The sequence below is a fragment of the Trichosurus vulpecula genome, chromosome 6 (genome assembly GCF_011100635.1).
Source record: "Trichosurus vulpecula isolate mTriVul1 chromosome 6, mTriVul1.pri, whole genome shotgun sequence".
In the NCBI taxonomy this organism is placed as follows: Eukaryota; Metazoa; Chordata; class Mammalia; order Diprotodontia; family Phalangeridae; genus Trichosurus; species Trichosurus vulpecula.
Window position 1 is genome coordinate 154,095,976 of NC_050578.1, and position 27,540 is coordinate 154,123,515.

At 40.6% G+C, this 27,540-nt stretch overlaps 2 protein-coding genes across 2 annotated transcripts in view; both read right to left on the reverse strand.

The window, feature by feature from the left end:
- Positions 1 to 3,620: 3,620 nt before the first annotated feature.
- Positions 3,621 to 18,256, reverse strand: ARL9 (ADP ribosylation factor like GTPase 9). The gene is made up of 4 exons (XM_036764196.1): positions 17,877 to 18,256; positions 12,858 to 13,026; positions 9,053 to 9,228; positions 3,621 to 5,151 (listed from the first exon to the last, which is right to left on the reverse strand). The coding sequence occupies exons 1-4, from the start codon at positions 18,135 to 18,137 to the stop codon at positions 4,972 to 4,974; spliced, it is 786 nt and encodes a 261-aa protein (XP_036620091.1). The 5' UTR covers positions 18,138 to 18,256; the 3' UTR covers positions 3,621 to 4,971.
- Positions 18,257 to 19,160: 904 nt separating this feature from the next.
- Positions 19,161 to 27,540, reverse strand: part of SRP72 (signal recognition particle 72) — a 38,423-nt gene continuing 30,043 nt past the window's right edge. The window contains exons 18-19 of the mRNA XM_036763008.1: positions 24,036 to 24,195; positions 19,161 to 21,776 (exon numbers count right to left, since the gene is read on the reverse strand). Of these exons, the coding sequence (XP_036618903.1) occupies positions 21,599 to 21,776; positions 24,036 to 24,195 (338 nt within the window). The 3' untranslated portion in view covers positions 19,161 to 21,598. The remainder of the gene's footprint in view (positions 21,777 to 24,035; positions 24,196 to 27,540) is intronic.

Below are 27,540 nucleotides of genomic sequence, written 5' to 3' on the forward strand. Positions count from 1 at the left end.
CCCACTAAGATCCTGAAAGGAAGAAATCTGATCTTAAAGATAGCACGGTACAATGGAAAGAGGTTTGAAACTTACTGACCCTGGGCAAGTAATTTAATGCCTGCACTTGAGTTTCCTCCCCTATCAAATGAAGAACTTGAACTAGAGGAGGTACTTTCCAGGTCTAAATCTCTGATCCTACTTCTTTGTCTCACAGCACCCAAACATTGTGCATCTCAGACAGGAGATGCTCAATACATTTGTCACTGATCTCTTACCCCAGTCCATACTTTTGTAGATGGGGTTGATACTATTCACCCAGGGAGTAGAACATGTACTATATGGGATTTTTTTAATAGTAGTAGCAAAATTCCAGGATTTGCACTGTTCCCACTCTCCCACGCCGCGTCTGGTAGCAAGTATCCTACTTGCTAAATACCTCTAAATATCGCCCTGGGCGCGCAGGGAAGTTTTTATTGGGGGACGGCCCCTGTCCGTCCCCACACGTAGCCCCTTCGCCGCGCCCCCCGGCCGACCGGACGCAGCTGCAGAGCCCGAGCCGCTCCGCGCCGCCCCCTGCATACGCTCCTGAGCCACGTACCACTGCCCACCGGTTTAGTCTTAGAAGACGAACAAGACCGCTCTGACATGTGTGCTCCATGCATGCCCAGAGGTTCCAGCCGTCCCGAGGCGCTCTCTTTTGCCGCGGACAGCAGCAGCCGCTCTTTCTTGCCAGGGCCGCCCGCAGTCTTGGGTGCGTGCTGATGATGTGGCTGGTGCTGTTTCCCAAGCCCTGGCTCGCGCTCTCCTTGGTGCTGCTGTTGTTAGGTTGCCAAGGGGACCCTGACGTGCGCGCGTGCGCTCAGGCCTCTACCCCTCCCCCACCACCTCACGCCAGGCTCGCTCCGCCCCCGGGACTTCGTTCCACTGCTGGGACTGCGTTCCGCTGATGGAGCCTGAGTTCCTAGCGCAGAGGAAGAGCAACAGAGAAAGGGACGCGTGGGTGCACGTCGTGGGTGCTCCGTACTCCCTGGCTCCTCCGAGAGGCCGGCAGCCTTCTCTGATGCTAATCGTTGCTCTGCCGGCCCTAGGTTCTGATGCTGCACAACACCTGGGGAGACTTAAGTACTCACAGTGTGGGGGTTCAAACTCACCCTCGCTGTTGTCTAGTCGTAGACATACCTTTACTACTACCCCCAAAATCAGACCAGTGGCTAACGTTTATACAGCACTTTAAGGTTTGCCGAGCACTTTACATATTATTTCTACCTGTGAGGTAGGTGCCATTTTACAGATGAGACTAAGGGAGGTCAAATGATTTGCCCAGGGTTAATTACTAACTACTCCTAAGTGGCTGAGGAAAAATTGAATTCAAGTGTACTTGACTCCGAACTCGGTGCTCCATTCACGACTACACCACCTAGCTTCCAGGTTCTAATGTATCTACATTAGCTTGGAGCTGGAAAGGACCTCAGAAGTTGTCTAATTTCCCTTCATTTTACAGCTAGGGAAAATGAATGATTTGCATAAGGTCATGCAAGTAATATGCATCCGAGGCAGGCTTTGAACCCAGGTTCTGTGACTACAGAGCTCGTACCAGTATGCTGTATTACCGCGGTTGGCTCATATCATAGGATTTACAGCTGCAAAAGATCTTGGCACTGAACTAGGGGAAAGTGAGACCTATCAACCAGTCAACAAACACGAATTAACTTCTGGCACTGTGCTAAGCCCTGGGGACAATACAAAGACAAAATTATGCAACAATCGTTCTCAAGGAGCTGTCTTTTGTCTGTGTGGGTGTTGGGGAAGGGGGGAACAACATATGTATATATGAGTATTGGGATAGGGACCAGTGATTTCATTGTATTAGGATACTCCCAGGCTAGGAAACCTCTTTTTCCAAATCTTAGACTGTTGCCTAGAGTAAGAGGTTAAGTGACTTGCCCAGGGTCACATAGCCAGTAAGTATCAGAGGAAGAACCTGAAGTGAGGTTTTCCTAGTTTCAAAGCTGGTTTTCCATCCGCTGCACCATTCTGCCCCATAACCATCCATCTGTGTGTACACAGGATAAATAGGGAGGGCAGTGTGGTGAAAAGGTTGTTGGTGTTGGAGGATACTTGAGTTTGAATCCCTGCTCTGACACGTGCCACCTCTGACACTCATAGGACTTAGAAATGAAAGTAACCTTGGAAGGCCAAACCCCTTTGTTTCACAAAAAGAGGAACCTGAATCCCAGACAGTTTGAGTGATTTGCCCTTGATCCCTTAGGTAATAAGTATCAGTTTCAGAATTCAAACCCAGGTCTTCTGATTCCAAAACCTGTGCTCTTTCCAAGGCAGAAGGCTGCCTCTATCTAATTAAACAGATATAAGAATTACCTGTGTGTCATCTAACAAATGTAGCCAGTCTGCTTGAAGTGGAACTCACTTCTATCATAAAGTGTGAGCCTCAAGGTACCAAACTCTGAAAGGGCCTGCGGAAAGCAAAATGCTTGTTCCACACGTTCAAGGGTCTGGATTTGTCTCATTTCCAGCCATCTTGAGGCACTGAGTAGAACTTCAGACCAGCCCCCTGTGACCTAACACTAGTCATCATCTGCCAGGGTCTTTGAACTATGAGATCCCAAGCCTCCAGAAGCCCTGTAAAGGTTGTACCAAATGGAACCTATATCCATAGATTCATAAGATCACAGATGTAGAGCTAGAAGAGACCTTAAAGATCAACGGGTCCAGCCCTCTCATTTTACAGATGAGAAAACAGGGGCCCAGAAAGGCTGTGACTTTCCCAAGGTCACCCAGAGTTAAGCAGCAGAATTGGAATTTGAGCCCAGGTCCTCTGACTCCAAATTCAGCGTTCTTTCCACTTTGCTGAGGGCAATAGAAGAGGTCTGTGCTTTGGGGGACTAAGATTGACAGCCAGGAGCCAAGTGACTTGTTCTACATTCAGGATTCATTTTTTGTGTGCATCACTAGACAGCTGCTAATGTGAGCTCTATATTGTCCCATTTTCCTATCACCATCACATCTACTTCTTCTGAGCTTCATCTATTTTTTTAATAGGCAGGGTTTGAGGCCCTGGGGTTGGACAGATCTAAGAGTACCAGGAAGTTTCACAGATGGACTAGCTTTCACAGCAAGCACAAGTTTATTTAAGGTCTTCACTCTGGCAGTTTGGAATACTGAGTGTAGATGTCTCAATCCGCCCTCCCACCCTGCCCCCACCTCTTTACAGTGCAGGGGGAAAGGACTGTCCAGACTTCATGCCTTCCATGCCCACACACACAGTTCAGCAATATTCTTCCAGTAATCAAATCTCCCACCCCTTGGTTCTATCCTTTTGTCTCCATTTGTTAAGAAAACATGCCAAGAAAGTAATGTCTATCTATCTTAGGAGTAAGGTTCCTTAGAGTTTACTGTCTTAAGAGAGAATATACATTCAGTTCCTGTGATTTGCCCTACTCCTACTCATCCTGGAAAGTATTCATGGGAATATACAAGGAAGGACTCGACCAAAAACCCAGTTTAGCAAAAACTTTAAGAAAAAAAAAGATGAAAGAAAGAAAAAGGAAAGAAGAAAAAAATATCCCCCCACACAAATATTTGAAGCTAAAACAAAGGAGGGGGGGAGGGGCCGGGAAGCAAATGCAGGCTATTGTCAAGCACAGTCACTGTGCTGGTTGGTTTTGCTTAACTGTTTCTTTGTTACAAGAGAAGGCTCATAGGGAATGACATGTAAACACAGAAGGCATCAATAAAATATTAACTCAGAAATAAAAACAAGAGAGGGAAATCAGGAGAAGGATATAATTTAAGTTGAAAGGGTTTAACTACTTTCATTATCTTTGGGTTTCATGTTTTACTGCAGGTCTCAAATTACAGAAGGAAAAATTCTGCATCAGTATCTCCATGTTAGAGCTATAACCCACTTTTCAAATCTGTAAAACAAAGAAAAAAAAAGGTAGTCAGACAAGCAGCTTAGGTTAAAGATTTAATTTTAAACAATTATGTTTTTAGGCAAGTGCAATGAACAGTCTCATCATATGTATCTATTTACAATGTTTTCTAAACAAAGCTAAAAACAAATGTTATATAAAAGGGAAAATGTAAAAATTGAAAACAAAATCCCAAAATAAATCCCATAATTTTTATTGCCCAGTTTCATCTTAAAAGGTATTTCTTTTAAATTTTAAACTGCAATCCAGAATTCTATGTTTAATTTTTAGACATGAACAAGTTGGGGATTTGTTTTACTTAACTATGGATATTTGTTACAAGGGTTCTGTTTTTCTTCTAAATTGGAGACAGGTAGAGAAAAAGAAGAATACTTGTTAATTGAAAAAATAAAATACATTTTTAAAAAATTCCCATTTATTTTTCTATCTCCATTTGCTTGGCCCTGTCTTAATGAACTATTCTGATTTTCAAAATTATTATATATTTCCTAAGGTTTTGATTAAAGTCTTATTATGATTCTCCATCATGGTATGAAGGTGACCTTGGGTTCTTGAAGGTTCTGCCAAGAGAGGACCAAGTCAGGCAAATCTTAACCAGCTGGAAAAGCTTCAAGTACAGGTTCAATAACAAACTCAATGACCCAGCCCAATGAAAAAGGAAGACAATCTTCCAAGCCAGACAGTGAATGCAATGTTTTGGTGGAGGGAGTATCCACAGTCACAAAATTACAGATTCTTGAAGTATTTCTCAACTGGGCAGAAAATTCATTTTTTTCATGTACATTTTAATTCTGCTTAACAAAAACACAAGGCTTCTAAGAACAGTTTCAAAAATATAATATATATTAAATATGTTAGTATCTAATTAAAATAGATGCTTTAAATAAATTAACATCTTAGTCATCTAAGTTCCATGTGCTGTGAAGAAAATAGGATAAGCTTTGTCTTCTGTTTAAAAGTAAAAACCTTTTTGGCTTCAAGCTTGCAACACAACATTCTCTGGTTATAAGGGCCGACAGGCACCGGAGGATACTGGTCACTTAGCTTCTAAAACCAGCTGGGCAATCAGTTCTCGAGCATCCTGCATACTGGAGGGGATTTCTGAGCCATTCTTGGTTACGTGGGTTCCAAAGAGGAACAACTTTCTATCATCTCCAATCTCAGATAATCCCAAAGCCTCATGAATATCTGTGATACAATATGCGTCTTCAAGATCCTTGACCCAGAAAGCAAAAGGGAGAAAAAGTTGATAATTTTACATGTTGGCGTGAGCACGAATATTCTTCCAAGGATTGGGTTTTGAACTAGATTATCTCTAAGTCCCCTTTCTTTCAGCTCTGAAATTCTATTATCTTACGGAGTGTATATAAAATTACAAATATATGTATATACACATACACATATTACACACACATAGACACACACACTCAGTTATTCTTTTTTAATTATTTTTTGGTTAGTACTTTTAAAGCTTTAACATTTTCATGGGTAACATTTTCAACAGCTAAAATTGTTAATTAGCTTTTTTTTTTCTGTTTGAGGGGTAGGGCTTTACTCTAAATTTCAGGAATCAAGAGAATACACGGGAATTGTTCATTAAGAAGTCAAGCACTTAAATTTTCACAGCAATTTATCAACTGCCTTCTAGTGATTGGCATTCAAAGCATATCAAAAAGCCCAATGCCAGTCTTTAAGACATTTGTCAGAATATTAATGAATTTCTTGGGGTCCAATAACTGCCAATAGCACTTGACAAAAGTTCACATGAGACATCTGATATCTAGAGACAGTCTCAACTACCCATTCATCTAGGTTCTCTTAAAAATCTGTGTATCGGTGGAGCACCAGAAAGTTCCATACCTGTACAATATCATCTTAGTTCTTGATGATATGCTTACGCTGCAATAAGCTCTAATACTTCAGTTCTAGCCTTTGTAGAAAGCAGGAATAAGAAAGGGATGTGTCTCTATATATCCTTCACAAAAGTGAAGCTGAGGACGGTATCAAAGGGGGTTTACCCATGGACATCTTTCCAGAAAGGTCTATGTAATAATCACCTCCTAAAATTTAGGGCCAGGAAAAAGTTTCAGTAAAAGAACATTTTTTTTTCTTTCATCAGACAAGAAAATTATATAATCCAATGTTTTTGCTTGGTTTGGTTTGGTTTTTGCCTTGGCTGTCAGAAAGCTCAAAATCAAAGTCTTTGTTCAAGTTTAATGACTAAAATCCCAGGTGCCTGCTACATCTATTTCTCTGATTTTTTTGACCAGGGTTTTGTTATGTTTTGCTTTTTGTCTTTAACTGCCCATCAAATAGATATTTGGCCAAAGGTGGCCAAGATCCTTGGCCAGGAAAACCTGAATTTATTTAGTCCTACAACTTTAACCCAGTAAAAATTTCTGGAACTAGGTTAAAGAAACTAGTAAACATATGGGTTATATTTTTAAAAAATAACTGTGCTCAATGATCTTCAGGAATGAAAGAAAGCACGTACCTTTGAAATAAAGCGTTCTATTTAAATTTGGATTATTTTAAATTTATGCAACTTTACATGAGTAAAAGTCAGAGTTTAAAGAACGAGAACAGTGATATTGCATTTTTTTAAAACTAAGAATGGATATATTAATATGATAACCAACAGCAATGATGAAAGTTAAAAGCAGAGTTTTATATGTCTAATTCAAAGAAAAATCTATAAATGAGGAGGGTTTGGACCACATGATGGCTAAAGCGCCTCCCAGCCCTACCTGTATGAACCTATGAACTTTTAAAGTTGTGTGTGTGTGTGTGTGTGTGTGTGTGTATGCCCTTCTCACATCCCAAGGAAGGAAACAAATATTTATTCCTTCCTGTGCTAGACACTGTGCTAAGCGTAATATAAATATCATCTCATTTGATCCTCACAACAACCCTGGGAGATAGGTGCTATTATTATCCCCATGTTACAGTTGAGGAAACTGAGACAGATAGCAGTTAACTGACTTGCTGAGGGTCGATCACACAGCTAGTGTCTGAGGTTATATATGAACTGAGGTCTTCCTGACTCCAAGTTCAGTGCTCTATCCATTATATCACCTAGCTGCCTCAAAAAAGATAGGGATATCAAACTGGAATTTCCAAGTCATTCATGATTGGAAGCCAAGTCAAGTGAAAAATTTATAACTGCCTGGATAATATTCCTTATCTAGATGTGTTATGAGATAAAAAAGTGGAGGAGGGGCTCGTCATCAGCAAACAATATATAGCTGATGCATTGGGCAATATTTGGTGTAAACCAGTTTAATTTCTTAATTCAACATGAATGGTACAGTTATTAACTCAAATGTAGGTTCCCATATCAGAAGAGTATTTTCTCTTGTCTCAGTTTACACTGAACATTAGAGACACCTTAAATTTAAAACTAGACTTTGATTCAACATTATTGGATATTAACTTAATATCCAAGGCAATGGATATATTTCAGAGAGCAAATCTGAACTTAGTGAAGTTTAAAAATAAGGGTTCGCAATCTCATATATTGTAGAGTGAAAAGTACCCAGCAGAATTTTGCAAAATTTTGTCTTTATTGCTTTGAAAATGGGGTAAGTGATAGATACATTTCTGTCTGGTATTAAGATCATACGGATTCAGAAAGTGGCCATGATGAACGTGGGGAACTACAAGGCAATCGCGGAGTGGTGGGAGTTAGAAGGAAGACCTTGGTTGGAGTTCCAGGTGTGGAACTTAGCAGCTATTTGACTTTGGGCAAATAATCTGCCTTTTCTGGATCACAATCTCCTCTTTTGTAAAGTAGGAACAGTAATACTGTATTACTCAGCATTACCTACCTAAGAATTGTCGGAAGCATCAAAGGAGATGAAATACATAATGTGCTTTGTAAACTCTGAAGAGCTAAATGGCACCTGTTATAACAACACGTTCCTCAGTGGAAAATGCAGCCCCCTTTTTTTTTTTGCAATGGTTGGAATCCATGGGATTATTGGCTACTTTCTATGAAGAAAAGGCTCATCCAATGCGGGGCTTTTTTTCTCCCTGTTAGGGTGGATTTCTCTACTTACTCCTTTTTAGCTTCTATAGTTCCTTTTTTCAAGGCTGCTCTGTATACAGCAAACATTGTAGGTTTCCACTGCATTAACACTAGATAATACTGCATATGCCAACTTGTCCTTTCCAGAGATGGGGCAGAACCATGGCTAAAAAGCACAAAAGGCCAGACCAGGGAGCCAAAGTAAACCAAATACTTTTCAATGAGCTTTGCCAAGTTTTTTCTTTCTTTCTTTTTTTAATCTAAAATGAGGTTAAATGGAAGTGGTCCAGGTCAAAGCTGTAAATGCCTGAATCCCAGAAGGACCCCACCCCCACCCCCACTCCCCCTCCCGGGCTCTATCTCTGCTCTTTTCATTTCCTTTATCTCTTCTATTTCCTTCCTTTATAGAAATTAAGAGGTACAGTCTACCTCCAACAGAAGGGACAAAGTAAATGGACATCATCCTATCGTTATTACTGAATTTTAAAGACTATCTAGTCCAGGGGTGGGGAACCTGTGGCCTTGAGGCCACATTTGGCCTTCTAGGTCCTTGGGTGCAGCCTTTTGACAGAATCTGAGTTTTACTGAACAAATCCTTTTATGAACCTTAAATGTGTCCTCATCAGCCAATTCATTCAAAGCATATCTAAATAGGAATTGCTTCTAGAACATACCTAACAATGAAAGAATAAATGAATGAATAAAATATTTATTAAAAGCCCATTGAGTGAAAAGCACTGTGCTTTGCCTGAAGACTGCTGGTATGAAGGAACTTACTCCCTCCCCTGAGGCTTCTTGTTCTACTTTCAGATAGTTCTAATCATGAAGAAGTTTCTCCTTACGTAAAGCCTAAATCTGCCTCATTTTAACTTCTACTGATTGAACCTAGTTCTGTCCACTGGACCCAAGTGGAAAAAAGCCTGGTCTCTCTTTCATTTCTAGTCCTGAATGTAGAGTTTAAAGTTAGCTATTTTAAAAATAAGAAAAAAATAATCTTTTTTCTATGTTAAACACACACACACACACACACACACACACACACACACACACACACACCATCTAGTGGGTGGTATACATGAGAGGTTTTTACCTGTTTATTTGCAAAAACCACTAGAGGAAGGGCCGGATCTTTCTGGATCAATTGATGAAGATGCTCTTTGGCATCAGGTAATCGTCCGTGATCTGCTGAGTCCACCACAAAAATCAATACCAATACTTTGGAGAGATACATCTTCCAATAAGAACGGAAAGGCTCACTGCCACCAACTGCAGGAAAACAGTAGAGGGAAGTCTAATCAATAAATCATAAATACATGGTCCCAGAAGGTTTTTAAAAGGCTGAATCACAATCTGAGAGGAATCCTAGTCCACCTCTGCTTACAGACTTTATGAAGACCTATAGTGAAACCAGTAATGGGGTAGGGCAGTGGTGTAGTTCATGGGTCAGCAAACAATGGCCCATGGGCCAAATCTAGCCTTCTGCCTGTTCTCATACATCTGCAAGCTAAGAATGTTTTTTTCCATTTTTGAGGACAATAAAATTTTAAAACCCTTTTTAGCTCCACAGGGCCATACACAAACAAGCCAGCATTTGAACCCTAGGCTGCAGTTTGTCTACCCTCCGTGGAGGAAAAAGTGACTAGGATTAGGGGACAGAAGACCCAGCTGGAATTCTGATTTTGTCACTTTCTAGCAAGGTTATCCTGGGCAAATCACTTATCCTCTCTGAGGCCTACTTTCCTCAACTGTAAAATGCAATTTACTAATTCAATGGACATCTATGAAGAACACTGCACTAGGTGGTAGAAAAGATATGAAGGTTACTATATAAGATGAGGGTCTTGTCTTCATGGAGTTGTAAGAGGATGATAAGATGTATACATGTATGCACATTAAACTACAATATGCAATATTACATAATAAGTGCTTTTGAGATGTGCAAAACAAAGCGTTACATGCTGTGACATTGGAGGAGAAGGGCTATTATTATCAGAGAGACCAAGGAAGCTTTATGGAAGAGGTGATATTTAAGTTACACTTTAAAGAATGGGTAGGAATTCAACACAAAAAGAGGAAAAAAAGAGGGAAAGGTGATTAAGCAAAGGCAGAGAGAGACAGACAGACAGAGACAGAGACACAGAGAGAGACACACACACACAGAAGCACAGGGCAAGCACTAGGGGGAAGGAAGAGATACTAGTTGACATCCATAAATAAGGGAGAAGGAAGAGTCAAAGATAACACCAAAGTTTCCAACACAGGAGACTGGGTTTAGTATCACAGACAGAAATAGTGAAGTCTAAAGTAGAAACAGAGTTAGAAGGAGAGAAGGAAAAAAAAATGTCTTTGGACCTGTGTCAATGTGACACGTAGGTAGAGATGCCTGGTTTGCAGTAGAGATAAATGTCTGAAACAGAGAAATTAGGACAGAAAATACAGCTTTGGTAGAGCTCTTTGCAGAGGTGGTATCATACTTCTATTAGCAACCTGTCAGAACTGTTGTAAATGATCAAATAAGATAGTGTGTGCTTGTTGTTTGTCCTTGAGGAGGACTGAAGACATCTTGGGGTAGTAGCTTGACTTTTGAGTAAACTGGATTTAAGTGAGGGAGAATTGCACAAAGGTGTTAACCTCACCCTCTCTTCCAGAGTCATTGAAGTCCAACGGCAGGACAAAAGTCAAGTTGACTGGTGATGGCCCGGAATGCAAGACTGTGGCACCTTTGATGCCCGACCAATCTCTATGCACTCTACAATGCCTGCTTCAGCCACTTTCATGGCCATTGGAAAAAGATGTCCAACCTATACCCAAAGCATGAACCATCTCTAACGCTAATCTTTGTTTTGGCACCATACTTACAAGATGTGGACAAGAGAAGTCTGTTACTCCTTACTGGAGATAATGCGTGAAAGTGCCTCATAAGCCATAAAGTGCTGTATAAATGGGAGCTGTTATTACTGTTATGTTATTCTAGTTTATATTTGATTCTAAGGAGCCCCAAAAAGAATCATCTCACCTCAAAGGAAAGATCTGGCAGCCTTCCTACTACCACTACCCCTTCCTCAATGGAGCTCCTTTTTTTCTGGCCCATCAAAAGATTAGTTGATAAAGATGCTAAATATCCTGAGGCAAAGCATTTCATTTGCCAAATCTAATTTCATTTTTATTCTTTTTCCTTTTGATATCCCCATCTCATATTTTTGCCTTTCTTTGCTGAGTTGAGAATTTCAGATTCCAAAGGTTTAAAAATTATTAAAACCATTTGCTAGCAAAATAGAAACTAAAGAGTCAGCATAGTAAAGTGAATAGGTTGCTGGACCTAGAGCCAAAAAGCTCTGGGTTCAAATTCTGCCTTGGATACATAGTAGCTGTTTGACCTTGGGCAAGTCATGATCAAATCATTGGCAACCTTTTAGAACTCAAGTCTCACATCCATAAAATGAGGATAGTAATGCTGTAATCCCTCATATGGTTTTAGTGTGACTCAAATGAGATAATTATATATAGCATTTTTACAAACTTTACAATGCTATATAGATGTCAGGTCTTAGTGTTGTTAAGCTAGGGGGCACAGTGGATAGAGGGCTAGGTCTGGAGCCAAGTAAACCTGAAATCAAATCTACTTGCTAGTTGTGTGACCCTGGGTAAGTCACTTAACCTCTCTGTCTCAGTTTCCTCAGCTATAAAATGGAGATAATACCTACCACACAGGGTTGTTGTGAGGATCGAATGAGATGATATTTGTAAACGTATAGTATAATGCCTGGCACATAGTAGGTGCTTAATAAATGCTTGTTTTCTTCCCCTACTGTCTGAAAATATAAATATAGCTGAAATTTACACCACATTTTAAGGTTTACAAAACAAAGGTTTAGATGTATCATCTCATTTGATCCTAATAACTATCCCATGAGATATGTCTTGTAGGTATTATCTCTCTTTTACAAATGAAAACCATTGTGGATAGCCTATCCCCTTACTCTGGGTGTTCCTCAAGACTCTGTCCTGGGACTTCTTCTCTTTTCTCACGCATTCACTTCTCATAGCTATACAGATGTCTCACAGATCTGTACATATACCCAGTCCTCACCTATTGCCTTAGCTCCGGTCCCAGCAGAGTGAGGTGTTTTAATGAGCATGCATCTTTCTGATCACCAGCTTTCTGCTAGTTGTGTTCACTTGGGTTTCCTATAATCATCTCAAACCCAACATATGTAGAACTAATCATCTTCCCTGTTAAACCCACTTTTCTTTCAAACTCCCCCATCCTTCCTATCATCCAGATTTGAAACCTCAGAATCATCCCCAACTCTTCATTTTCCTTCATTCCCCATCAAATCAACTGTCAAGTCCCATGAATTCTCCCTTCACAACATCTTTTGAATTCATCCCCATCACTCTGCTCATACAGCTACCTCCATGGCTCAAAATCTCTCACTGACTATTGCAAAATTGACTAATTATTGGTCTCCTGCCATGTTTTAGGACAAAATCTTCAATGATGACACTCACAACATAGAGGTATTTGTTCATAGGGGTTAATAATGTCCTGTAGGATGTCAATAAGGGATACAAAAGGTTAAATCAGGAGTGAGGGGGGAGAAGCCTACATTGGTAAATTGGTGAAGTTTTCTTTTGAAGTCTGCCATTATGCAACTCTAAGAATGTTCTTCAAGGGGACACCATGGAATATTTAAATACTTTTTTTTCCTTGGTGGTCATGCACTAAATAGCCTAATACAAATATCAGAACCCAATGCTCCCACTTTCATGTATCACAAAGAAGCATACTCATTAAAATGCTAAAGAAGTATCATGGCATGAATATACAACTTCAATATAAATAAACAGATAAAACTGTCTGTTCACAAGTGGAAGAGAACAGGCTGACTTACTCTCCAGGAATTCCATCTGCATATCTCCACTGTTGATGCACACTGCATTGAAGCCCTGAGTGGGAGCAATGCTATGCTGGACTTTATTTGTAGCTAAGGTATGCAGGACGCTGGTCTTTCCTGCACCATCCAGGCCTAGCACTAAGACTTGCTTATTTTGTGCTTTGTCCTGTGAAAGAGAAAACGAATCGTAAGCCACATCTGTGTTCATCTAGGAAGCAAGCAACCTGCTATTTAATTGACAAAACTAAATCCACTCTCAACAATCCCTGCCTTCAAGCAGCTGACATTCTAAATGGGGGAACAACATATACACGTATAAATAAATACAAAACACGTACGTAGTAGTTAGAAGGCAATTTCTGGGAGGCCCTCATGTAAGAGGCGGCGCAAGAGCTAAGCTTTGGAGGAAGCCAAGAGTTCTAAGGTGGAGGTAAAGAGGAAGTACTTCCTGGCACAGGAAAAAGCCAATATGAAAGCACAGAGATGAGAAATGGAATATTGTGTGTGTGTAACAGCAAGCTGGCTAATTTGGGCTGGAAGGTAGACTTCAATGAGGGGAGCAACATCTAATAAGCCTGGAAATGTAGCCCAGAGCCAGACTGGAGAGGACTTTAAAGCTGAAGAAAAGTTTACATTTTAGTCTAGAAGTAAAGCTCTTCCTTTGAAATTTTTCAAATGTTTAGTTTGACCCTACCTAATTATAAAGGAGCTTCTATATTTGGAAATACGTTTATATAGGAAGGTGACTTATGGGTCACATGACCAACAAAATGGAGCACTAGATATCTTTCATGTTCCCCATAACCTTTCAGACCTTCCTAAAATAGAAATTATATGCCGAAGATAAAGCAACTTCAGCTGTCTCTATGGTCTGGGACACTCGGAATGCAAAAAAAGGTTAAAAAAAAAACAACTCACATATTACCATCTCCCCTGAGCACACTCAAGACCATTCCCCCAGCTCCCATGCTACTGGCAGGAAGGCTGCACTAGTGAACGCAAAGATTCAACACATAGGCCTCCATCAAAACCCAGCCCCACACCCTCTTTGACGGAAAGCCATGGAAATCCCAACTCCAGGCTACAGAAGTTTGCTGGGGCAGTGGCTGGCTGGGGCTACAATAGCCAACCAGCTCCCTGGCAGGCAGCTGTCTGGGCCACAAAAAAAAAACTGAAGGAGAACAGAGCAGAAGAGGGAAAAGAGTAAGACATATATCTGGGCTTGAAATAGAACTCAACACCACACATCCCTCCTCCCAGAGCCTCAAAGACATAAACTATAGAAATCAGTCTGGACTGCTTATGGCAAGCCAGAGAACTGAGGAACAGAGAGATCAAGACAGGACAATGACCCAGGACACCATGTATATGGATGTGTGAAACTCCGCTGACCCTGTGGGAAAGAGCTCAGAATCCACACAGGCCAGTTCTGCCCACCCAAATGTCAGTCCTAGATTGTTGAACCAGGGATTACCAAGCTTATGAAAAGGCTGAGACGCTTTGAGATCCAGTCTCCAAGTAAACCACCATTGGAGTCTGTTCAGAAAGTGAACAGACTAGAGGAATGCAAGAAGCAAGAATAAATGCAGGAGCCAAGGATAGTAACAGCAACAGAGTGAGAGCAAAGATGAGGAAGAGACTTCTTTTTCAATGTGCACAAGGAGACAGGGCTGAAGGTCAAGTCTGGTGGAGAGATGTAGTGGATGGGTAGGCCTAGGGTATTATGGACAGAACTTGGAGACACCATCTACAAGTAAATCAGTGCTTTTTTTGTGGGACTACATTACAGAATTGTTGTTGTGTTAGTCCTTTGTTCTCAAAGAAGACCATGACATCAGGGAAATGATGACATGACTAGAAGTTGACTTTGATTTGAGTGAGGAAGGGCTGTGCAAGGTCACCAGCCTCACTTTCTCCTCCAGAGCCAACTGAGTCCAGTGGCCTGATACTCACCAGGACGACTGGAGATGGCCTAGGATGCATTAGGAGACCCTGGCCCTTCAGGCCAACATCTTATACCACATTCCACAATACAATTCTAAAGGGACATGTGACCTTATGTGGCCTATGATTAAAAATCATACCATTAAAAAAAAATCGAAAGAGAAGCAGATCGTAAACCTCTCCTAGCTATGGGGAAGAGATATATTCTTAAGCACAGAAGAGAGGCAATTACAAAAGATAAAATAGATAAATGATCACATGAAACTGAAGGGCTTCTGCAGAGGAAAAATTAATGCACCCAGGATAAGAAGAGAAGTGGTTGAATGGGAAAAAATAACCTTTGTATCAAAGTTTTCCAAAAAGGGTTTGGTATCCAAGATTTAGAAACAACAAATGAATGAATAAATGAGACTAATAGCCTCAGGATATGAATACATATTTCTCAAAAGAAGAATTGTTTTACAACAACATGAAGGAATGCTACAAATCACTAATAATGAGACAATAATAAGAGAAAAGCAAATCAAAACAACCCAGAGGCTTTACCTCATACTTTGCAAATTGGCAAAAATGACAAAAAATGGCAATAGTCATGTTGGAGGAGTTGTGGAAAGATAGGCACACTAATACATTGTTGGTGGAGCTGTAAAATACTACAGCCATTTTGGAAAGCAATTTGGAATTATGTAAATAAAGTGATGAAAATGTCCATACCCTTTGATTCAGAGAACCCATTACTCTGCTTATACCACAAAAAGCCATTAATGAGAAGAAAATCTCATATATTAAAATATCGATAGCAGCATTTTGGTGATAGTTAATAACTGGAAACAAAGTAGATGTCCAACAATTGGAGGATGGCTAAACAAATTGTGGTGCATGAATGTAATGAAATATTACTGTGGCATAATAAATGATGTACGTGATAAATACAGAAAAGCATGGAAGGATCAACAGGAACTGATGGAGAATGAAATAAGCAGATCCAAGAAACAACATACACAGTTACTACAACAATTTAAATGGAAAGAACAAGTACATGACAAAAAAAATAAATATAACAAAATTATAAAGATCAAGCAAGATTTGAATGAAGAGGGGGGAGAGGATATCCCTAATCCAAGTCTTTGTGGAGGTGGGAGGCTCACAAGTGTTACAAATTGTACATGTATTCAGATTATTTAAATGTATCAATCAGTTGTGCTGATACTTTTTCCTCTTAAAAAAAAAGATATAGGACAGGGGAAGGATACTTGGGACAACTGTGATGATATAAGAAACAAGGTATAAAAAAAAACCATTGTATTAGCACTCAGCAATAATGAAGCCTACTGTTTATTTATTTTTACCACTAGGACACCCCAGAATTTCTCACTTTTCATTTACTCCAATTAAATATATTACCCAAACTCTCTCTAGTTTGTTCTACTCTATTCTGGGCTTTCTCCCTTTAAAGCAGATTCTCAACCTTTTTTTTTTTTTAAAGTCATGGACCCCTTTGCTAGTCTGGTGAAGTCTTTAAAGCCTTTCTCAGATAATGTTTCAAAATGAATAAAAACAAAACACATAGGATTAATATATTATTGTGTATCATACTAGAATATGGTTATCAAAATATTTTTAAAAAATTTACAGACAGCACATTAAGACCCCCAGCTTTAAAAAGTCTTTACTGTAACTGCTAGCTCTCCTTTCAATTACCTGGCAAAGTGGATGAAAAAGGAAAGAAGAAATAGCTAAAATCAGTCCCTTCCATAATTGTCTGCTTCAATTTTACCCTCTCTCCCCTCTACCAACCAGAACACAGTCTCCTGGAGACTTTTGTGGGGCCGGACCACATGGTCAAGTTATATTTATTCAACAAGCAATGGATGACAGATGCTGCTTTGTACACAGTAGGAGATTTCATCATGATTTCTCCCAGCTCCCATGTCTCCTACTTACTGTCAAATAAACACCTAATCGCTGGAACATGTATCTTACAGATGCCACATATTACAAACTACTTTTTGGATTTTATTCAACTAATCCTCATTTAAGTCCTCTGCCTCCTGGTGTCACATGTTTAAGAGACTGTTAAATTGAGATTTTTGTTTATAGGCCTACTTGTACACAGATAATACAGGGTTTCCCAAAGGTCTACCGCTTGGAAGCACTAAGACCTTTGGGACACCCTGTATATTCACAGGACATGAAAAAGACTGTGTCCCTTCATCAGTATTTCTGAGAATACTTAAATACTTTCTTCTTCATAAAAATGCACTAAATATTTAAAATAAAAATAATGGGAATTTACTTTCCCGTGCAATGCCCAAGTCTCACAAAGATGTTATACACATCGTTGTTTGGTCATCTCAGTCATATCCAACTCTTGGTGACCCCATTTGGGATTTTCTTGGCAAAGATACTGGAGTGATTTGCCATTTCCTTCTCCGGCTCATTCTACAGAGGAGGAAACTGAGGCAAATAGTTAAGTGACTTGCCCCGGGGTCACACGATCGGTAAGTTTCTGGGGTCAGATCTGAACTCAGGAATGGGTCTTTCTGGCTCCAGGCTGGCACTCTATCCACCGCCCCACCCAGCCGCCCTGTTATGTACACAACACTAGAGAAAACAATGTTACTTTCCATACAGCTCGACAGATTGACCGCCACCTAGCAGAGTTGAGCGTGTTCATTGCTTTTGGAATGGTTAACACCTCCGGAGGCCAAGCTCCCAACCACCTCAGAGATCCAAAGGTGAAAACAGTTCCGATCCAAACAATGCAGACCCTCTGGGGCCCCTTAGCTATTCGACTGAAAGTTGACTTTTTGACAGTCACTCGCGATCAGTAAACAACGGCGGGGGCGACCCTGAGTCAGAGTGCACGATAGCCCAGCGGACACCAGCCAAGGCCTGGCCAGCTCCAACAATGAAAAGCACTAGAGGACCAGGGAAGGAGAAGGTTGGAGGGGCCCAGGATGACACGGAGCATCCTTCGCCAAGCTCCGGGCATCCTACCACCCTAAGGAGAGGTGTCCGTCTCCCGATTCCAACCCGGCAGAGCGCAGCCCAGCCCACCTGGCCCCTCACCTGTGACTGCTTCTGGGATGATACAGCCGAGGTGCTGCTCTTGTCCTCTTTTCCCCCCACCACAAGCGTTTCTTTCTTCTCTTTTCTCCCCATTTGCGGAGGAGAAGCAGCCCGAGGCTCCCCCAGATGTGGTCGGGGCAACTCTGACTCGGCCGCGGGGCGCGGGGAGGACACGTAGCTCCACACGGCATAGATCACCCCGCCTGTCATCGCGGCCGCCGCGGCCACCAGCGCCACCGCCCTCATGCTGCGGCTGGCCATAGGCCCCGCCGTCTCTGCTCCTAACCCTGCTCCGGCCCTGCCACCGGGGCTGCACACGCCGCAGACGTGCAGAAGACCACGGGCCGGGGCTTCGTGCCACGAGCGCCGGCTAAGAAGAGAGCCCAAGGGCGAACAGGATCCAACCGAGCCTCGGGGGCAGGGAGGTGGAGGCTCGGAGCTCCCGCAGTCCCGCCCTCTGCCCTCCCCGGGGGCGTATGCGCGGCTCACGGGGCTGGGATTGTCCCCAAGGGCCCACCCTCAACATCCCCAGCTGTCAGCTGAGCCCGGCGGGTTTGGTCTAGAGCTGCTGACTCCTGCTGCTCAGTCTTCCAGCCCGCTCAGTCACCACAGCCCCGCCCAGGGGCAAAAAACCAAATCCAAAAGCCCAAACCCTAGTACAACCAAAGAAACTTCTCGGCCCAGCGCACGACCTCCTCCAGTCATTTTCCTTTTCTTAAGCAACCTACCATGGAGTCATTTCTCCTACTTAGCGAGTTAAGAAGCTTGCTAACTCTAGTCATATGGTATTTTATTAGTGCCCGGGACGACTTACTAAAAAACGGGAGACACCACCACAAAGTAAAATCCCTGACACCTTATTTTTTGCCTTTGTATCCCCCAGCACCCAGCGTAAACCAAAGTGCCCAAAGTCTGTGTCTGCAAGACAAATTGTGCTCTTATTGAAAAACAAAAAACACCCTTCCTGTACAGTGCCAATCTAGATGAGTGGTCTAACTCTTATCTCTAATCCTGCCTAATGGCTTAACTACAAAGCACATCAGCCTTTCTGCCATCAGATTCAAGCTTTATCCTTTCCTTACCCAGAATTCTCATCCCTTAGGTTACAAGTTTAAATTCCAGTAGGATGTTGAATCGGTCAGTCGGTGAATACAGATGGTGCCAGAAAGGTTAACGAGCTAGTCTTAACTAGCTCGTTAACTGAGGTTAACTGAGCAAACGTCCTACATACCAGTTACTAAAAATCACTGATTTATAGAATAAATTCTAAGACTGGCCAAAAAATTCACCCCTCCTTTATGAATGTTTATTAACCACCACTTTGTCAATTATAATAACCAGCATTTTATATAGCCTTATACAGTTTACAAAGTACTTTACATTCATTTTCTCATTTGATCCTCACAACAACCCTGTGAGGTGGGTAGTGCAAGCATTTTGATCCCCATTTCACAGATGAGGAAACAGGCTCTGAGGTCACACAGCTATGGAGGGAGAGCTCCATTTAGAACTCGGTACTCATGACTTCAATTCCAGTTGCTCTTTTCGTTACACCATGGGTCTGTCCCCAAACTACCTTTGTTAAAAGGGATGGGCCTACATGCATATTTCTAAAGGCTACAATGGACTAAAATTTCATGGTGAATTTTTAATAAACTCTGGCTTCTCTCAGAATATCACGTCTATACTTAAGATTTTGGTGGGTGAAAGGAAATGACACTTTGAAAACAATTCATCCTCCATGGAACGAAATAAAGGGTACTCAACTTTCAATGTACATAAGCCTCCCACAGAAATCCTGACACCCAGGACACTTTCATCCACATTCACTGCTAGAATGTTTTATTTTAAAATGTCACAGTGAATGGAAAGATCCACACACAAATTTATACAAAATATGTGACTGGCAAAATCCCTGTCCACAACAGGGTACAATTATTAGCAAAATTAATTAGAGTCCTATTCACATTTCTACAGTCAATTATAATCATTTGTTTAAACTGAGGTCTGCTTATGACAGGCATTAGTATGTCCAGCAAGAATAACAACTAAGAAGTTTGCCTGAATTTTCACCAATATGTGTGAAATATACCTTGGTCAAAATTTTCACAGAAAGTGTTTTTACCAAGATTTTATGGCTTACTTAAGCTAACAAATGATTATCCTTTTCCAGAGAACTACAAATAGGCCTGGCACATACATTTGCTAGTAATTATTTCTGTAATATATATGATATACTCAGAAGAAATTAACTTTTGTCACTCATACCAAAAATATCATCATTCTGGCTGAGTTCAAGATGTGCGTCACATGTACATCACAATCAATCCTTCCTGTTTTAAGATTCAAAAAGAGGAAATGCCAGGAAGTTTTCCCTGCTTCACCCAGCAACAAGGAAAAATCCTGAAAACTCTGCTGAGGAAGTTTTGGTAGCAATGTTGGGACTTAAAGTCTAGCAGTATTTTATTAACAAGGATGAAGTAATGTAATCATAAGGCAAATGTTTGTAGGACTTTAGTTTTGAGAAGCATCAAATGACTAGTAACAAAAAAGCAGCATCCTTATGCACACAGAGCTAAACAGTTCAACAAGAAAAAAACATTCTGTTTAGACACAGTGGCTTCTGAGGGAAAGGCATAGGCGATACTTTTAAACAGCGAGCTGAGGAAGAGAATACTTCATTAATTTGTGGGGGATAGGAGTGTTAGAAACCCACAACTAGAAAGTTGTAGCTGCTTGTTTGAAGGATAGCACCTATCACAGGTATATGATTCCTTCTTAGGTCTCAACACTGACCTGCTAATAATACTGAACTGCTGTGTGAATTACCTCTCACCAAGTTTTATGGTATAAGAAAATGCCCATGTATCTGGTTGGGAATATCCTCTTTTTTGTGTGTGAGACAGGATGATAACAATTCCTTTGCCAGAGCACTAGATGCTGGAATAAACTGCTCACCATACTGATAATGGCCATTTTCTTTCTTGAGCTGAGTGTGCTAGGTCAATACAGTATGTTGCTAAATTCTGAGACACAGAAAGGCTGCATATTCATAAAAATAATAATGTAGTGTGAACCACCCAGTCCAACTTTATATAACAAGAAGTAAGTGACTACAATTACTGAAAACAATTAAACTAAAAAAAAATGCCCTGCTGGTTAACCACTTAGCTGTGAAGCCAGGGAAGGTCCAGGTCCCCTTTCATAGAGTGATGCTTCCAAGCAGGTTGCTAGTGTGCCTGAAGAATTCCATCTGCAGCCTCATTATGCCTAGGTAATCATGCTTTAATATGTGGAAGGTGAATGCAACAAGTGGGTCTTCAGAGTAGGTTGAAACTAATGTAAGAAGGTTCCAGTTTTAACATAAGCTAGAAAGAACCTGGAGAACACGCCTTATTTGGGAAGCTGGGAAAGGCCAGGGGAGCCCACAAAGAACAGGGGCCAGCAGATGGTTACAGTGGGCAAATACTCAACTGCTCCAAGTCCTCTAACTCTACACAAAGGTATATGACATGAGGAGCCCGAGAGTTAAGCTGGCATGGAGCTGAACAGCATGACATTTGTGACTCCTGGATGCAGAGAGCACAGAAAACTAAACAGAACATTAATTTAAGAGGGGAATAAAAAAGCCCTGTGCATGGTGCTGTTTGACCTTTATTATGTTCCTGGTTCCTTACAGTGGAAAGAGTTAAAAAAAATAGACTGTGACATGAAAGTCCAAATCACCAGCCTCCTTTTCCACCTTTCTTCTTTTTCTGTTGCTGTTTCTTCTTTGTGGCAGGAGCCCCTGCAGGCTTCTGGTGTCTTGGGGGTATTATATTACTTGTAGAGGCAGATACTGCAGCAGCACTCCCAGGCCGGGGGGAAGTGGGTGGGCTGGACACAGTTTTACTAGCATCCCTGAAATAGGCCAAATTAGATAAGGCTTATTAATTTATTCAACACAGAAAGCAAATAAAAAGTATATTCCTGGAACCTTACTTTCCCTAAATAATGCGCACTTCTTTTAAAATGTCATTAAGTAGTAAACTGATAACTCTAAATATGGCCATTATTTACATTTATCTAAATTTATTATATCAAGAACAAGTGAATTTTTTTTATCTAACCCATTAAGTGTACCCTCTGTGGCATACTTATAGAAAGACATGAACAAGAGTCTCACAGAATGGGCTGGTATGTAGGGTTGCAACATTTATCTTTGGAGGAAATACCCACGGAGATAAAACCGTAAGTCTACTGAGTATACACGACAACCAAGCCAGAACCTTATTTTTCTTCCCTTCAACTAAACAAAATATTCTTCTCTCCCTCTCTCTCAAAATAAGGGCTTCCCATTTCTCTGTGAAATAAAGAAAACAGCTTTTCCTTCAAGTATAAGGATTACCTTAATTTGGAGAACATGATATATACAAAGAATATTCACATACAGTAACTGATGGATTAATCAGGAGGCTGATATTAATGGTCAACAAAACTATGTGAAACTGTAAAGTTCCTAAAAGTGCAAGAGTGCTCTAGTCTCTTAAGTTTTTCAAGTTTCTTTCCTTATCAGTCACTTCAGTGATGAGGAAATTGGCAGGACAGTCAAATTTAAGAATAGGCATCATACAGAACCAGGCTTCCTAAATTTATGAAGCGAGTAGTGGTGGTCCTGCTTGTGCAGTGGAAGTAGATTGGTCACGCCCTGGAAAGTAGAGAGCTTTGGGAACACTCCTTTCTCTGTCACTTAGTAGCAATGCGACCCTGAGTAAGCCACAAGCTCTTTGAGATTCAGTTTCTTCATCAGTAAAACATAAGGAACGCTAACATTATGTAGACCATAGCAGTGGTTCTCAAAATTTTTTTGCTCACTGTGAGGAATATACCAACATACCACAGCAGACTCTCCTGTAGGCACATGTAACTGCAAGGGTATGTATGCTCCATTCAATTCAAAGCACACCAGATTAAATTCTGATTAGTGTCTCTGAGAACTACTCACCCACCTCACAGAGTTCTTAAGAAGATCAAATGTGACAATGCAAATGAAATAATTAAGTGGTAAACGCTATATGGCAGTGGTCGCCAAAATGGGGGCTGGAGGCCTGACCCCAAAGGGCTCAACTAATTGAAGAGGGGGAAAGGAGGCTGCACCTAATCATTTCTGCAGGATCTAGACATGGGACCTGTCTCCAGCTCTTACCCCTCCCCACCTCCTACCTCTGCTGTGTAATGTCCCAAGCTTCCCCCTTCAGAGTTCCTTTGGGCCATTCAGGGCAGTTTTAACCTAACTGCTTCCCTAAAGATTCAGATATAAGAGTACCACTGGGAAAGCCCCCTCTAGGAAAATTTTCCTTGTTATCCAGAGATCTGCCTCTCAGATCACCTCTGGCTGTAGCAAGTAGCTCTCAGAGGGCAGGCTAACCATTCTGTGGCAAGGACTGGTAAAAGCCCCACTTCCCTCCTTTTCTTTTGACACAGACTTAATCACACTGGAGGAACAGGTATGGATGTTGTGATTTTTACTATAGATCTTGCTACATAATCTTTTCTCCCATTTCTCTTTTGAACTTCCCCACCAGTATTGAGGATACTACCATCCTTACAGCCACCCAGACCCAGGTTCACTAATTCTGAGTTATTCTCCGTAACTCCAGTTGCCGTATCTTGTCAAGTTTACCTCCACTACATCTTTGGCATCCCTCTCCTCCTCTCTCTGCCTGGGCCTCATCACCTCTAGACTCGATACTGAAATAGCCTTTTTTCACCTCCAATCTCTCTCCTCTCTTAGCCACTGTGCACACAACAGCCAAAATGAGCTTCCTAAACACGAATCTGACAATGTTAAAATCACTCAATAAATTCTATTGGCTCCCTATATTAACTCAAAGATCAAATATTTTCTTCATCTTTCTCTTACCCTTTATAATTTTATATTTCTGTGTAAGTTTTATAATTCATGTAATTAGTACAAAAGGGCATTTTTATAACTTAGAAATAAGTAATTATCCACATATTGGGTGGGGTGTGTTCATTTTTTTTTTTTTAACCAACAGGGGCGGGCTTGTGATTGAAAATGTTTGAAGACTACTGATACAAGGCTTTAATGCCCTTCAAGCAGTAAAATAGTAAGTCCTTTGAGAGACTGACAGCCCTGTGCAAATAGTCATCACTTACAATTCAGATGAAGCTGCTGAGGCTGTTCCCTGTGTCCCTTTCCCTATCAAATCCTTCTTTTTACCCTTCTTTCTTCCCCTGTAGTAGGAACGTTCTCGCATTGGAAGCCACCGCTCGGGATCTGGGGTGACTTTAGGATCATAATTCTTGGGTAGTTTTCCTGTTTAAAGAAAATAATGAAAGAGTATATACACATTATGATTTTGTTCTGAAAACTGAACCAAAACTGAAAAAACAAAAATCAAGATGTAAGAATGATTAATTTGAGTAAAAGCTGGAAAATTATCAAGAGATCTAGAACTCTAAATATTTGGGTTTACTGGTACCTATTGCCATCAGACCATCATATCTGCTTTTATACTACTGTCTCTAAGATAAAATAGAAACTTGTCAAGTAGGTATTTACAAATCAATTTGGCTCCAATTTACTTTGCCAGACAAATTCATATGATTCTCCTTCATATATTCCAACATTCCAGTCAAACTAGCCTATTTGATATTCCTCAAATTCACCATTCCAGCTCCTACCTTGATGTCTGTGAATAAGCTGTCCAATGTGCCAAGATTGTACTCTCTTATCTTCGTCTAGAAGTCTTTGCTCCTTTCCAGGCTCAGGTGCTACCTCCTAGAGGAGGTATTTCCTGATCTCCCCTCAAACTACCATATACTAACTTATCTGTGCAAATGTTCCCGGCAAAACAGTCTTAGAATCACGGAGATAGGAACTCCATGAAAGTAAGAACTGTTTTTCATTTTGTCTTGCTATCTCCAGGGTCCTAGCAATTATTTATTGTACTTCAACATGCCCAAGACTGTAGTAAGAATAACATTTGGCAAAAACTAAATTACTAATTCTTTCCCCATCTTCTCTTGAACGGAGATGGTCAGCAAACCATCTTAGAATTATTTTAGGAGTTGGATGTCTCCTTATTTCTGACAGGAATTTCATATTTCAAGGATCCACAATTTCACCATTTGCAAACTCCTTCTACTAATATATTTCCAAAGCCCTCTATCCTTTAAGCCTTCATGGGTTGCTGTGGCCAAGTGATAGAAATAATTTAAGAATTATTAGACCACCTGAATGCCATGATAAAAAAAGAGCCTAGACATTAGAGTTTAAGAAGTTATCAAGGAAAACTACCCTGATACCCTAGAACCAGAAGGTAAATAGAAATTGAAACAATCTACCAATCACCTCCTGAAAGAGATCCCAAAATGAAAACTCCTAGGAATATTACAGCCAAATTCCAGAGCTCCCGGGTCAAGGAGAAAATATTGCAAGCAGCCAGAAAGAAAATTTAAATATCATGGAACCAGTCTAACATAAGATTTAGCAGCTACATTAATGAATCAGAGGGAAAATTGGAACATTGTTACATTGCTGGTGGAGTTGTGAACTGATCCAGTCATTCTGGAGAGCAATTTGGAACTATGCCCAAGGGGCTATAAAAATGTTCATACCACTTCTAGAGTTGTATCCCAAAGAGATCACACAAGTGGGAAAAGGACCCATATGTACAAAAATACTCATAGCAGCTCTTTTTGTAGTAGCAAAGAACTGGAAATCAAGGGGATGCCCATCAACTGGGGAATGGCTGAACAAGTTGTGGTATATGAAGGTAATGGAATACTATTGTGCTGTAAGAAATGGGGATGATACAGACTTCATAACAACCTGGAAAAATCTACACGATATAATGCTGAGTGAGTGGAGCAGAGCCAGGAGAACATCATACACAACCACAGATATATGGATTCTGTGACAACTAACCCTGATAGACTTTGCTCTTCTCAGCAATACAACGCGCAAAGACAACTCCAAAGGACTCACAATGGAGAATGCTATCTACATCCAGAGAAAGAACTATGGAGTCTGAATGCAGATTGAGGCACACTTTATGCTCGCCTTTTCCCCCCCACCTTTTTTTTCTCTTTTGTTTTTGGGGTTTTTTTGGTTCTGTTTCCTCTTTCTCACAATTCATTCCATTGGTCATAATAATTCTTCACAACTTGACTAGTGTGTCATACATAGAAGATATATTGGATTCCATTCCATCTCGGGGGGGGGAGGGGGAGAGAAAACCTGGTACTCAAAATTATGTAGAACCAAGTGTTGTAAATTAAAAATAAAAACTCTCAAAAAAAAGAATCGGAGGGCTTGGAATGATATTCTGGAAAGCAAAGGAGCTAGGATTATAACCAAGAATAACCTACACAGAAAAACTGAGTATAATCCTTCAGGGGGTAAAATGAAGACTTTAATGAAATAGAGGACTTCCAAGAATTCCTTACGAAGATTAAAACTGAATAGAAAATACGACTTTCAAATACAAGACTCAATAGAAGCATAAAAAGGTAAACATGAAAGGGAAATCATAAGGGGTTCAATAAGATTAAAATGTTTACATTCCTATATGGGAAGACGATGCTTGTAACTCCTAAGAACTTTATAATTATTAGGCCAGTCAGAAGAAATCAACATAGACAGAGAGCAGGGGAATGAGTTGATTATAATGGGATGATATCCAAAAAAATATAATGAGTCAGAGGAATGCACTGAGAGAAGAGGGGAGAAGAAGAATAGGACAGTTATCTCACATATAAAAGAGGCATGCAACGAACAGCTTTTACAGTAGAGAAAATGGAGGAGAGGGTGGTGGACAATGCTTGAACCTTACTCTCACAGGAGCTGGCTCAAAAAAAGGAATAACATACAGACTTAACTGGGTATAGAAACCTATCTTATCCTATAGGTAAGTAGGAGCAAAAGGGTGATAGAAGGCTGGTAGAAGATAGGGCAGATTAAGGGAGGCAGCAGTCAGAAGCAAAACAGACTTTTGAGGAGGGACAAGGTAAAAAGGAGAGAGAGAAGGATAAATAGGGGTAAAAAAGAAAGAGGCAAATACACATTAATAATAACTGTGAATGGGATGAACTCACCCATAAAATGGAAGTGGAGAGCAAAACAGATTAAAAACCAGAATCCAACAATATATCGTTTACAAAAAAACACAATTGGAACAAACACACAGAATAAAAATAAGAGGCTGGAGCAGAATCTCCAGCAAAAATAGACCAAATTAAAAGAGATAAGCAGGGAAACATTTTGCTAAAATATGTTACAAAGACAATGAAGTAATTTTAATACTGAACATATATGTACCAAATGGCATAGCATTCAAATTCCTAAAGGAAAAGTTAAATGAGTTTCAGGAGGAAATAGACAGCAAAATTATTCTAGTAGGCATCTTCAACTTTCCCCTCTCAGAACCAGATAAATCTAACTATAAAATAAACAAGAAGTTAAGGAAATAAACAGAATTTTAGAAAAACTAGATATGATAGGTCTCTGGAGAAAATGGAATGGGAACAAAAAGTAGTACCTTTTTCTTGCTGTACAAGCCACCTTCACAAAAAGTGACGATGGATTAGGCCATAAAAACCTCACAAATGCAGAAAAGCAGAAATATTAAATGCACCCTTTTCAGGTGACAATGCCATA